Source organism: Geotrypetes seraphini, chromosome 2 (assembly GCF_902459505.1).
Source record: "Geotrypetes seraphini chromosome 2, aGeoSer1.1, whole genome shotgun sequence".
NCBI lineage: Eukaryota > Metazoa > Chordata > Amphibia > Gymnophiona > Dermophiidae > Geotrypetes > Geotrypetes seraphini.
The window spans coordinates 111,104,253-111,117,529 of record NC_047085.1 but is presented as its reverse complement, the minus strand read 5'-3'; the positions used below and the strand labels follow the sequence as shown (position 1 = coordinate 111,117,529).

Genomic DNA, 13,277 nt, shown 5'->3' with positions numbered 1-13,277 from the left:
GATCCCTACAGAGGCCTAATAAGACACTCAGACTTGATAGGGAGGGTCAGTAGAGTGGGCAGACTTGGTGGGCTATAGCCCTTTTCTGCCGTCATCTTTCTATGTTTCTATGTTAGTGCAAAAGAATAGATAGCCCCCATTTCGCTGCTGGACTGCAGCCTACATTTTAATAATAGTGATTTCTTAAGTTGCTAAGGGAGTGGGACTGTGTAAACTAAAATCCCCTTAGATTGCTAGTTATATGTTGGGCTAAACTAATATTTTGTTTTTATTGTTATTTTTTAATGTTAGTAGGTTCCCCTGTGTGGATCTAAGTAAACTATTTCTAAGAGCTAATTACTGATTTATAGGCCCTTAAACTAAATAGATCAGGCCAGGATGCATGAGAGTTGGGGTAGGTGGGTGGGAATTAAAGTCTAAACTGAGGCTTCCTGTGCCTGTTAGCTGTGCTGTATACTGATACTATAGTAACTTTAAAATAGCCCACTTAAAAGCTAGCCTGTGAACTGTAAGAGACTTTATCTCAGGACAAGCAGGCAGCCTATTCTCACATATGGGTGATGTCATCCACGGAGCCCAGATACGGACAGCCTCACAAGCATACTAGCTTGTAGAAAACTTCAGAAGTTTCGAGTCAGCCGCACCGTGCATGCACGAGTGCCTTCCTGCCCAGCACAGGACGAGTCTCCTCAGTTCTCAGTTTTCCACGGAGCCGAGAAGTCTGTACTTTGATGTTCTGCGCTGAACTTTGTTCACTTTGTGCCTTCTCTCACAGGAGTTTGTGTTCTTTTTAGTCACGAATCGCTGTGTTCCTTATTTCTTTTACTTTCTTTATTTTTTTACAAAAAGAAGACTTTATTTTATTTTTCTTCGTTAACTGACTGGCGGGGCAGGCCACAGCCTCCGAGCTTCGACTTCGCAGCAGCTATCTTCCCTCCTATGTCCTGGACAGTAATGGGCTTCAAAAAGTGTAGCCAGTGCCAGCGTGCGATTTCTGTCACGGACCCACACCGCTGGTGCCACAGGCCAGACCATAGTCCTAAGTCATGCGAGCACTATGCTATTCTTCAACCTTGAGCCCTTAAATGTCATCGTGTTTTAGTGGAAAGACTCTTCAGGATGGACTCTTCAGTGACACCCTTGACCTCGAGTGCTGCCTCGGTCCCACCTTCTAGCGAGGGTCCTCCTCCTTCCACGACTCCGACTTCGAGTCTCATCAGACTCTCCTCATTTGGATCATCTTTAGCCTCGAGTACACCTGCTTTATCTTCCCCTGAGTCCCCTTCAGGTCAGATACCTAAGCAGAAGGTTCCGGAGGTGGTCCTCAAGCTCTCCAAGACCTCCAAGTCAAAGCCTATAGCCTCAGCAAGTGGTCCAGTTTCAGACGCGGTCCACATTTGCAGGCTTCTCTCCGGACCATGTTGGAGCAGCAATTTATTCAATTACTGAGCAAATATGGTTCTGCCTCAACAATACCTCCTGTAATCCAGCCTGGGCAATCAGCAGTCTCCCGCGAGGTTGAGTCCCTGCCTGTGCCTCGAGCTGAAGCTTAACACTCTATGCAAGGAGCAGAGTCTTTGCAAGTGTCTGGTCTGGCATCTACATACTCGAAGCAAGGAGTAGTTCTTTGTGAGTGTCTCGACAGGAATCCTCACACTCCATACAAGGAGCAGAGTCTTTGGGAGTGCTTCGAGATTCCTCGATCCAAACCATTGAGTTTCCATCTACAGCTTTTAGCCCTATTCATTCACCAGCGACATTGCCTGTTTCCATACATAGGGCAAAGTCTCCTCGATCCTACTCAAGGCCTGCTTCCAGGCATCACTCTCGTCGTCGATTGAGGCCCTCATTGAGGCGCAGGTCTCCTTCCAAAGAGCAGCCTTCCTCATCTAGACCTCATTCCAGACCTTCCAGCTCTTCGAGGCCTCCAACTCCTCGATCGAGGTTGCCATTTGGAGACCCAGAAAAATCAGCCTCTTCCAAGTCTCCATATTCTTTGGATTGCCACTTCTCCAGAGAGGCTTCGCCTTTGTTCTCCACTCGAGGTGCCTCCAGGTCATCGAGTCCTTTTCGAGGCAAGGCCCTGGCGGATCAGCTCTCCTGCTCTTCCTTCCTTCGTCGGATGGCTGATGACCTGGAAATTCAATTAGATGCTGGCTCTAAATACTCTAAGGAGTATCTTGAGGCCATGCATCTGCCTCAACCTCCTGTGGAATCACTTAAGCTTCCTCTTCATAAGCTTTTGTCTCAAACTTTCAAACGATGTCTGGAGACTCCTTATGCTATACCTGCTGTTCCAGGCAAGTTGGACTCGAGGTATAGAACTCTACATTACAAAGGGTTTGAGAATTCACAGTTATCTCATCAATCCCTCCTTGTGGAGTCCTCTTTGAACAGAACCCATCCTTCCAGGGTCTATGCTACAGTTCCTCCTGGAAGAGAGGGTAAGACCATGGACAAGTTTGGACGTCGTCTTTATCAAAATGCTATCATGTCCTCCAAAGTCCTCAACAACAATTTTATCTTTGTTACTTATCTCAAGTTCCTCATTGATATTCTTCCAGGCTTTCTCCAGAACCTGGATCAACATAGGCATTTCGAATTCCAAGAAGTCACTGCTACTCTGTCACAACTCAGATTGCATCTTCTCCAGTCATCTTATGATGCCTTTGAACTGTCTTCTAGGGCCATTGCTTTCTCTGTAGCCATGCAATGCTTGGCCTAGCTTCGCACCATTGACATGGATCCTAATCTTCAGGACCATCTGGCCAACATTCCTTGTGAGGGCAATGACCTCTTTGATGAATCTATAGAGGCTGCCATTAAGATATTGTCTGAACACGAAAGGTTTTTTGCTTCCATTGTCAAACCAAAGCCAAAGCCAGCTACTACAAAACCTTCATGCCCTACTCCAGTTTTCCAGAGGCGCTTTTTTTATACTCCAAGGGCGGCTCCTTACACTCGAGCACCTCCCAAGAAACAACAGCAGCAGAAGCAATAGAAACTTCAGCCTTCTGCTGCACCTAAGGCTGCGCAGCCTTTTTGACTGTTTAAAACAGAGCATAACCTCCATCGTTCTGCCTCTGTCCTCCCTTCCCCCCATAGGAGGTCATCTCCATCATTTTTACCATCGATAGGAGACCATTACATCCGACCTCTGGGTGTTGTCCATAATCAGGGAAGGATACTCTCTTCATTTCATTTAGGTTCCACCAGAGCTTCCTCCAAGAGAGTATCCTTCCAATCCATCCCAGACCTCCCTTCTTCTTCAGGAAGCTATAGCTCTGCTTCGTCTCCGTGCCATCGAGGAAGTTCCTCTGGAACAGCAGCGCAGAGGGTTTTACTCCCGTTACTTTCTAGTTCCAAAGAAGATGGGCGCTCTGCGACCCATTCTGGATCTGAGGGCTCTCAACAAATTTCTAGTCAAAGAAAAATTTTGCATGTTGTCCCTGGCGTCCCTTTACCCCCTTCTAGATCAGAACAATTGGTTACGTTCTCTATATCTCAAGGAGGCTTATATTTACATCCCCATTCATCCAACCTCCTGTCAGTACCTCAGATTTCGGGTGGCTAATCTGAATTACCTATACAGAGTGCTAGCTTTCGGCCTGGCTTCATCTCCCAGAGTGTTCACCAAGTGCCTGGTGGTGGTAGCAGCAGCTCTAAGGAACCATGGTCTTCAGTTGTTTCCCTATCTAGACAACTGGCTCATCAAAGATTCAACATCTCAGGGGGTTATTGTAGCTACCCAATGGACTACGTGGTTCCTACAAAGCTTGGGATTCGAAATCAACTTCCCCAAATCCCAACTTCAGCCCTCTCAGAATCTGGAGTTCATCGGAGCTGTTCTAGACACTATCCAACTCAGAGCATTCCTTCCTCAACAACATCTGGATGCTCTTCTTCAACTCTGTCATGCAGTGTCTTCCCGCTCTTCAATCTCAGTGAGACACATGATGGTCCTCCTAGGACACATGGCCTCCACAGTGCATGTGACTCCTTTTGCCAGACTTCACCTTAGAATTCCTCAGTGGACCCTGGCATCTCAGTGGATGCAGGTTTGCAAACCACTCTCTCAACACATTACAGTCACTCCTTCATTGAGACAGTCTCTACGCTGATGGATGCTCTCTTCCAATCTCTCCAGAGGCTTGCTGTTTCAAACGCCCGCTCATCAGAAGGTCCTCACGATAGATTCCTCGACCTACGCTTGGGGGGCTCATCTCGATGGTCTCTGTACTCAAGGCCACTGGACTAGTATGGATCATCAATGTCACATCAATCTGCTGGAATTCAGAGCGATCTTCAATGCTCTCAAAGCTTTTCAACATCTTCACGACCAGGTAGTCCTCATTTGGACAGACAACCAAGTCGCCATGTACTATGGCAACAAATGGAGGGACAGGATCTTCCTCCCTTTGTCAAGAAGGTCTGAAGGTTTGGGACTGGGCAATCCTCCACAACACCTTCCTGAAAGCTCTCTACATCCAAGGGGTGAAAAACTGTTTGGTAGACAAATTGAGTCGTCTTCTGCAACCTCACGAATGGACACTCAATTCCTCACCTCTTCATCACATATTTTCGCAGTGGAGAACTCCTAAGATAGATCTCTTTGCATCTCCCCACAACCACAAACTGCCTCAGTTCTGCTCCAGGATATATTCTCCTCATCACCTCGAGGCAGATGCTTTTCTACTGGATGCATTCCCTCCATTCTCTCTCATTCTCAAACTCTTGTCAAGTTGAAGAACGATCTTGCCACCATGATTCTGATAGCTCCTCGGTGGCCGAGCCAACCTTGGTACTCCCTTCTACTTCAACTCAGCAGCAGGGAGCCATACCTTCTACCAGTTTTTCCGTCTTTGCTTACACAGTCAAGGATCCCTACTTCATCCCAACATGCAGTCTCTGCACCTGACAGCTTAGTACCTTTCAACATAACTCCTCTTCAGTTTTCTTAGCCTTTAAGAGACATCTTAGAGGCTTCTAGAAAGCCTACCACTAGACAATGCTACCATCAAAAATGGACTAGATTCGCCACGTGGTGCATCTCTCATGATAAGGCGCCTAAAGATTCCTCCTTATCTTCTGTTCTGGATTATCTTTTGAACTTATCGACCTCTGGCCTCAAGTCTACATCGATCCGAGTCCATCTCATTGCAATTGTGGCTTTCCACCAGCCTATTGAAGGGAAACCCCTATCTGCTCATCCGGTGGTTTCCAAATTTATGAAAGGACTTTTCAATATTAAACCTCCTTTCAAACCGCCTCCAGTGGTTTGGGATCTCAATGTTGTTCTTGCTCAATTGATGAAGCCTCTATCTGAACCAATGTCTACGGCTCATCTGATATATCTCACTTGGAAAGTGGTCTTTCTCATTGCTCTCACATCTGCTAGAAGAGTCAGTGAGCTGCAAGCTTTAGTTGCTGATCCACCTTTCACTCTGTTCCATCATGACAAGGTGCTCCTTCGTACTCATCCTAAATTCTTACCTAAAGTGGTTTCAGAATTTCATCTCAATTAATCCATTGTTCTTCCAGTGTTTTTTCCAAAGCTTCATTCTCACCCTGGAGAATCAGCTCTTGATACTCTGGACTAAATGTGCTTTGGCCTTCTACTTGGAGTGCACCAAACCACACAGAACTGCTCCTCAACATTTTGTCTCCTTCGATCCAAACAAGTTGGGATATCCAATCTCTAAACATACCATCTCCAACTGGATGGCTGCTTGTATATCTGTTTGCTATGCCCAGGCTGGATTACATCTACAGAGTTGAGTCACAGCCCATAAAGTCAGAGCTTTCCTCAGTAGCTTTCCTCAGATCCACTCCTATTGAGGAAATTTGTAAAGCTGCCACCTGGTCCTCGGTTTATACTTTCATCTCTCACTATTGTCTGGATGTTTTCTCCAGACAGGATGGCATTTTGGCCAGAGAGTATTACAAAATTTATTCTCCTAAGTTGCCAACGCTCCCACCATCCCATTCTGGTTAGCTTGGAGGCACCCATATGTGAGAATAGGCTGCCTACTTGTCCTGGAATAAAGCACAGTTACTTACTGTAACAGTTGTTATCCAGGGACAGCAGGTAGCTATTCTCACAACCCACCCACCTCCCCTGGTTGGCTTCTCTGCTAGCTATCTGAACTGAGGAGACTCGCCCTGTGCTGTGCGGGAAGGCACTCGCGTATGCGCGGTGCGGCTGACTTGAAACTTCTGAAGTTTTCTACAAGCAAGTATGCTTGCAAGGCTGTCCACATCCGGGCTCTGTGGATGACGTCATCCATATGTGAGAATAGCTGCCTGCTGTCCCTGGATAACAACTGTTACGGTAAGTAACTGTGCTTTATGTGCAAAGAAAAACTATCCTTTAAACTTCTTTGTTAAGTGAGTAATATATTTAAAATAAAGTCCTTGAGCTTACCTGTTTAATTTTAGATCTACCTTTTCCAAGTTTAAAAGCAATTTCCTAGCAAATTCTTACCAGTGAAAATCTTTCTGTCCCTGGAAGCCCTTGCACAGCACCTCTTCTGGTCCAGAATAAGAATAGAGCTTCTGTTATAACCGCCATAACTTGTTTGATTCTTGTCTGTGTGTAATTGGTCTTGTGTGATGCAGGAATTTGAAGTATTTGTAAGAATATGCCACCTGTACGTTTTTTTTGTTAGCTGTCTTACTTATCAAATATTTGTTTCCCTTAGTAGACACATCCTAATTTTGAGCCATTTTCCTCTAAATCTGTTGGCAGCAATTCCTCAGCCTTGGTTGTGGTGAATGGGTCTCTGTGTATTAATGCCTAGTGATCTGTTCCTCAGCAGGGACTGTTTCTCAAGGTAAGAATTTTGATGAAGAAAGCAATGCATCCTTGAGCACTGCCCGAGATGAAACCCGTGATGGATTTTACTTGGAGGATGGAGACCAGTCGCTAGCTCAGATGCTTCATGAAAGGACTTTCGCCTTTTCATTTTGGCCCAAGGTTGGTGCAGCATTGAGTGTCTGCCTTTTTTCCCCTTGGTCAACACTTTAGAGCTCTGATTTATTACATTGTATACAATTTGTTAGGAAAGATCTGACAAATACATATTCATATTATTACATTTATACATTTTCAGTAAATTTAAATATCCGAAAACAAGTTTTGCCTTTGTTTTTCTGTTTCTATTTTTGATTTACATGCCCTTGTCTTTTGGATCCAGAAAGAATGATAAATTAAATACAATGCAAAAGCCATTCAGAGTTACAAGCATATAAACAGAGTAAAATTTAAAAAATTACAAATACTGTAATATAAAAAAAATACTAAGAACCTCCATTTTTACTTTTTGACCTGATTTTCACCCATAAATTCCTGGATATTTTGGGTCATTAAAATTGTTTTAAACCAATTTTTGGCTTAATTTTATCATCTATAAATTTTATTAAAAACACCTCAAGATTAAGACTTTATACTATTTTTCAAATAAACTATAAATTAAATTTGAAAAATATATGTAGTTGTGCCCATAACCTGTGCTGGTAGCAGTCCCTGACCTGGAATCAAAGCTTCTGTCAATGGTGAGTTTAATCACTGTAAAAATGTAAAAAGAACTCATATAGTGATAGATGGACTTTTAAGTGATGATTAAGGTGTACTACAAAAGAAAATAATAGTTCATCAAAATCAAATTAAAATGCTTATAAAATTCACACTGTCAAACTTTAAACATGTTTTCCAAGGAATCTTAGGCCATCAACATCTTGCTGTGTTTTGCTTCAATTGCTTGAGGGAAACCAGTTAACATTCAAAGACATTTTTTGTCCAACTTAAAAGTACTGCAAAAAAACTCAAAACAAACAGAATTATTAACCAGTATCATTCACAGGAAGTCTTCAATACAAATACATTGGCATTTAGGCATACCTCACATACATGTGTTGATGCTCAAAGCATGTGAACAATGAAGCATGTGTTAAAGATGCAGGCAGCCAGTCACTGAAGCTGAATGGATCTGGATATCAATTTTAAAAAAATAATTAATTTAATATTCCTATGTATGGGGGAAGTGCTTGCCATTTTTGTCTTTATTCAAATCCTGAAGGTTCTGAAATTCAGTCATGATTGCAGCCATAGAGACTTAGGGCTAGATTCACTAACCTGACTCTCCATGGCCAATCCGTGCAGGCCTAACCAGTTCACCAAACAAATTAAAACGAGGGCAATCGGAGGAATGCCCCCCTCCGACCACACGGATCATTAGTGTGCGATCCTGACGCAAGCGCAGACCATCTGAAGATGGTCTGTGCATGCATCTAAGAGCCACAACTTTTTTTTTTACTTTTACTAGCCCAGCGAGCCCATGGTTTTAACCCGCTTTAAACCCGCGGGTTAAAACCATGGGCTCGCACTGCAGGGGAAGGCAGGGCAGTGCTTGGGGCAGAAAGCCGTGCAGGAGATTTGGGGCGGCAGGAGAGGAGATTTGGGGCGGGGCAGAGCAGGGCAGCAGGAGAAAAAGGCAGCGAGTTGGGGCAAGGAGCAGGAGAGCAGATTTGGGGGCAGAGAAAAAGGCAGAAAGTCGGGGCTTAAGGAGCAGGAGAGCAGATTCGGGGGCAGAGAGAAAGGCAGTCGAGGCAAGGAGCAGGAGAGCAGATTCGGGGCAGAGCAGGGCAGCAGGAGAACATCGTGGCAGAGAGAACAGGAGAGTCGGGGGCAGAGAGCTGGAAAGTCGGGATAGACAGCAGGCAGAGCACGAGATGGCAGTCGGAAAGTAGTGAACGACTGGTCCCCAACAGTTGCTTGTTTGTGATCGGCCAGCCCAGTCAGTGTTGCAGGGTTTTTGTTTGTAAATCACTGCCTGCCATCATTTCAATGTCGTTCCTCCTCATTTGCATGCATGGATCAGAGGATGATTGGGACATAGGTTAGTGAATCGGGTCGGAGGGAAATCGGGTCGCAAAGGGGTCGCAAACTGATCGGTACATGATTGGTTTGCTTAGTGAATCTAGCCCTTATTCCTTTGCACAATAAATACAGTATTTTTAGGTGAGGCAGGTACTGCTGACTTAGCTTTATGCAGCTCTTCAGACACACTGCACATTACCCATAATCCACATTTGGATATAGTGTTATAGAAAAGATTAGTAGTAGTATCACAGTGATTGGCTAAAATTGCTGGAGAAATGGGTACAGCATGTGGCTCCAAATGTTGAAGAGCCAGCAGAAAAGAGTGAGCACATGAGGATTTTAGATGGCGGAGGATATCAGCAATAAACAGTTATATGAACCAGAAAGAAATGCCTTCCATGGCTGTCAGGTCTTCCCTCTGAGTGCTGAAGAAAAATGATTACTAAATAGGGCTCATTCAGTGCAAATGTTAATTTTGTGTTCATGATACAGTACAAATACAAAAATCCAAACCATCTGAGAAAACAGACTCTAAAATTGCAATCCGGACTCTTGGGGAAAGAGAGAGATGCGGTGATGCTGGAGCTTTTACAGTAAAAAAAAAATGAACATTTAAAACAAATTTTACAGTAAAATACCTGTTTTCTATGACTCTTAATATGGTCTGTGTATCTCATTGAGACATAATATTCTAAGTTTCTTGTATATTTCCCTGTAAAAATTCAAGCATTCTATTTTTATTAGTGAATAAATCAACAAAATTGACTTGTTCATCTCTTCTTTAATCATTACATTTGAATTTTAAAAGTACTGCCTGAGAATCTGAAAATCCAGAGCAGTCTGGATTTTTGGACTTCTACTGTATAATGTACAGTATAGCAAGGTAGATAATTGATTTAAAGGAATGTGCTATCTGTTTACCAAAATACACTATTTACCGGGGTGGGGGGTGAGTTTTCTACTACTATCCTCATGGTGTGCATTCTTTATGAAATAAACTAATGATAAATTCCCCAGAAAAAAAGTCTACCATAAAAACATAGACCACACAAAAAGTTACAGCATCAAGAATGCTTCCTGTATCATTCCCTTTCCAAACACCAAAAACAAAAATCAGATTTGAGGCACTGGACAAAACTAAACCCTTCTTCATTGTGCAGATTTACACTCCTCTACCAGAAAATGGAGACAGAACCACTGGGCTGACATCTGACAATATATACATAATTGTTTGAGGTGGAGGAATATTTAAATGAGGAACAAAGTTCGATTTCCACTATGGCTCCTTATGATCCAGGACAATTCACATAACCCTTCATTGTCCCAAGTAAAAAAAGAAACCTATTATGATTCCATTAATATCAAAAACAGAAGAGAAGCAGACCATATGAAAAACCATCTTTATTTGCCACACTTAACTCCCATGTCTAAACAAGGTTGCTGACATGGTCATATTTCACCAAACAGCTGTCGGGTGGATGAATACATTTATTGGCTGGTGTGAAATCTCAAGCCTCACCAAACTGATAAAACTGTTTCTCCAACCTTGGTTAGTTTGTGGTGAGTCAAATTTGAAGCGACAGCGTAGGACATGAGGCAGCAGAAATCCTTAAGGGCAACTGAAGGGGACCATTTCCCTCCCCCCACCCCCTACATACACACAGTGAACATCAGGACTATGAAGGAGAACTTTGGTCCAGGCTGGGGTTTTTTTTTTTTTTTTGTATTGTTGAAATGTTTCTATTTTATTGTGGATATATTGTTGTAACCCACTCATACTTAGAGATGGTGTGGGATATAATTTTTTAAAATAAATAAATATTCTAGGCCCAGGGGAAACAAACTGTGGTTTGGGACCCAGCTCTTTTTCCCTTGCCTACCTTTCTGTTCCTGAGAACTTCCAGTGTACCTCTAGTTTCCTCTTACATTTGACAGAGGTAGAAGGGGATCAGAGACAGTAAGGGAAGGGTGTTTATTGATAGTAAAATTAAAGAAAACAAAAATAAGACAAAAGCAGCCTGGGGGAGGGACACTTGTCTTATAGTGCCAAATGTGAGTAGGAGGCAGCGATTACTTGGGGAGTAGTGTAGCACTAGGTCAGGCTATGTCAGTGTAGGCTGAACATGGCAAACACTGCACAGCCTGAAGATTCTGCCACTCAGGTGCAGCAGTGGAAGATTTGTGCCACAAATGAAAAGCTGGGCAAATATTTCTGAAGATTTTATTTAATTTTCATGGAGTTTCCTCATCAGTTTCTCCCCCTCCTCTAACCAAAAAGGCAGCCAAAGAGAAGCTGGAGCATCTGTTTCAGATGGAATTAGTGGTGCTATATATGCCATTTATTTTTCATATCAAGAAAGAAGGCACGGTGTGGGGCCATTTTGGACTTGAAACAGGAAATAGGTGCCATCAACTCATGTTCGAGCCTAGCAACTTGATGAATTACAGATCAAAAAAAAGGCTGGTTTTGTGCTAGGCTGGTAAGGTCCTCCAGCGTCATCCCTATTGTTGTTTTCAACATGTCCAGCCATCTGATTGCAGGTTGCCCTTTTCACCTGGTTCCTTCGATCTTCCAAAACATAATGTTATTCTCCAATGATTTTTCTCTTCTGACAATGTGACCAAAATAAGACAGTCATAACTTCATCATTTGGTCTTTGAGTATCATACAATAGCAGTTCTGAGCTCTTCAGGAGGATGGGATATAAAACCAATCAAATAAATAGCCAGTTTGATCTCTTCCAGAATTGACTTGCTAGTTCTTCTGGCAGTCCATGGCACACATAAAATCCTTCTTCAGCACAAAAGCTCAAAAGAGTCAATCTTCTTTTTGTCTTGTTTCCTTCGTGTCCAGCTTTCACTTCCGTAATTAATCACTGAGAAAATGAGTGCATGGACAAGTCTGATTTTCGTTTGGAGTGTTATTTCCTTGCCTTTGGATACTTTGTCAAGAGCCTTCATTGAAGAGCAACCTAGTACTATGCTGCGGAATATTTCTTCCGAAACAGGAAATAGAGACCTCCAAATTCTACATTTTTGGATAGAGAACTTTGCTTGATAATGGTTTGCTGTATTCAAAGAGAGTTCCTGGCATTTTTAAAACTCTGAGGCTTCCCTCCACATTCCTAGCAGGGCGATTCATCAGTGGTTCCTGATAATTGTGGTTCCAGGAGGCCACTTTAAATTTTGAGGGGTAAATTTTGGGCTGGTTACAGTTTCACAGACATTTTTAAAATTGAGGGTAGCTTTCTCCTTAAGGGTTGTTAGTTGGGGGAGGGGAGCGGGAGGATCTATCCTGATTTGTTGATCTGAGCATAGTAAGTAGCAGAAATTTGAGCAACAACTGCCAGAGTTATGTTAGGTTAGAGGACTTATTACTCACTTTATCCCTCTTTAGACGTTCAGAGCGGGATAACAAAGATACTGATACAATAATCAGTACTATACAATATAAAATAAAATTTTAGAAAATTTTTAAATATTTTAAAAACAAATATAATTTTGGTAACCTATGAAAAAGAAAATAACATGAATGCCAATGAATCTCCTGGGGTAAATAATTCCAAAATTTCACAGATTGATACATAAAAGAATTTGTAAAAAAAACTCCAAAATCTTAAATTTAACATTTTTAACAGAGGGAAAACCTAAGTATAGGTAAATATATTGCAGTGATCAATATTAGAACCTAACAAACTGAGCAGAGTGGTTAGTTCCTCAGGACAATGACCTAAGATTTTGTAAACCAAACATTCCATTTTGATTTAATTCCTTCTAAAGTTGGAGATAGGTATGGGTTACCTTATCCATAAGCAAGCTGAATGCTTCAGGTATATCTGGGGGAAGTTATTTTTTGATACAGAGAGAGGGGAGCGATTTTTTTCTAACACAGGAGAGTCCCCTCAAATTGCAATTTCAATGTGTAAATTGCTCCACCTGAAGAGAGCCTCAGGTCCTGGAACTATCTTCAAGTCTTGACCTAAGCAGCTGTGAGCTTGGATCCTAATCCTGTTGAAGCCTATATAAGATGTCTTCAGAGGGTACTGCTGTTTGGTGGTTTGCATGGTCTCAAGGCTTCTTGACAAGGTGGCTGCTTTTCTGAGGGAAAGGTAGGTCTAGCCTTGCCTGATGGATGATGTCACCTGAACATGGATATTCCTGTATTAGTCATGGTCATGACAAGTTGTAGAAGAAAATATTTTTATTGTAAAGTTTCATAGGGCTTTATAGTCCACCCCGGAGGAAGGAGGGATGATAAATTGTTTAGAGGCAAGAGTGATACAGATTACTGTCCTGGCATTTATGCGCATGGTTCAAAGGAGTCTTCTTGGGGTTCCTCTAATAATGTGATGAATGACACACATGAAGCTGTAAGGGGAGACCCCCTAGTTGTCAG

At 42.7% G+C, this 13,277-nt stretch overlaps 1 protein-coding gene across 9 annotated transcripts in view; it reads left to right on the top strand.

The window, feature by feature from the left end:
- The window catches only part of CHD7 (chromodomain helicase DNA binding protein 7), a 616,542-nt gene that overhangs the window by 555,105 nt on the left and 48,160 nt on the right, over positions 1-13,277 (top strand). For 8 of the 9 annotated variants that reach the window (XM_033933447.1, XM_033933448.1, XM_033933454.1 and 5 more), the window contains one exon: positions 6,816-6,976. In XM_033933447.1, coding sequence (XP_033789338.1) covers positions 6,816-6,976 — 161 coding nt within the window. The remainder of the gene's footprint in view (positions 1-6,815; positions 6,977-13,277) is intronic. The other variant, XM_033933452.1, reaches the window with a different exon arrangement.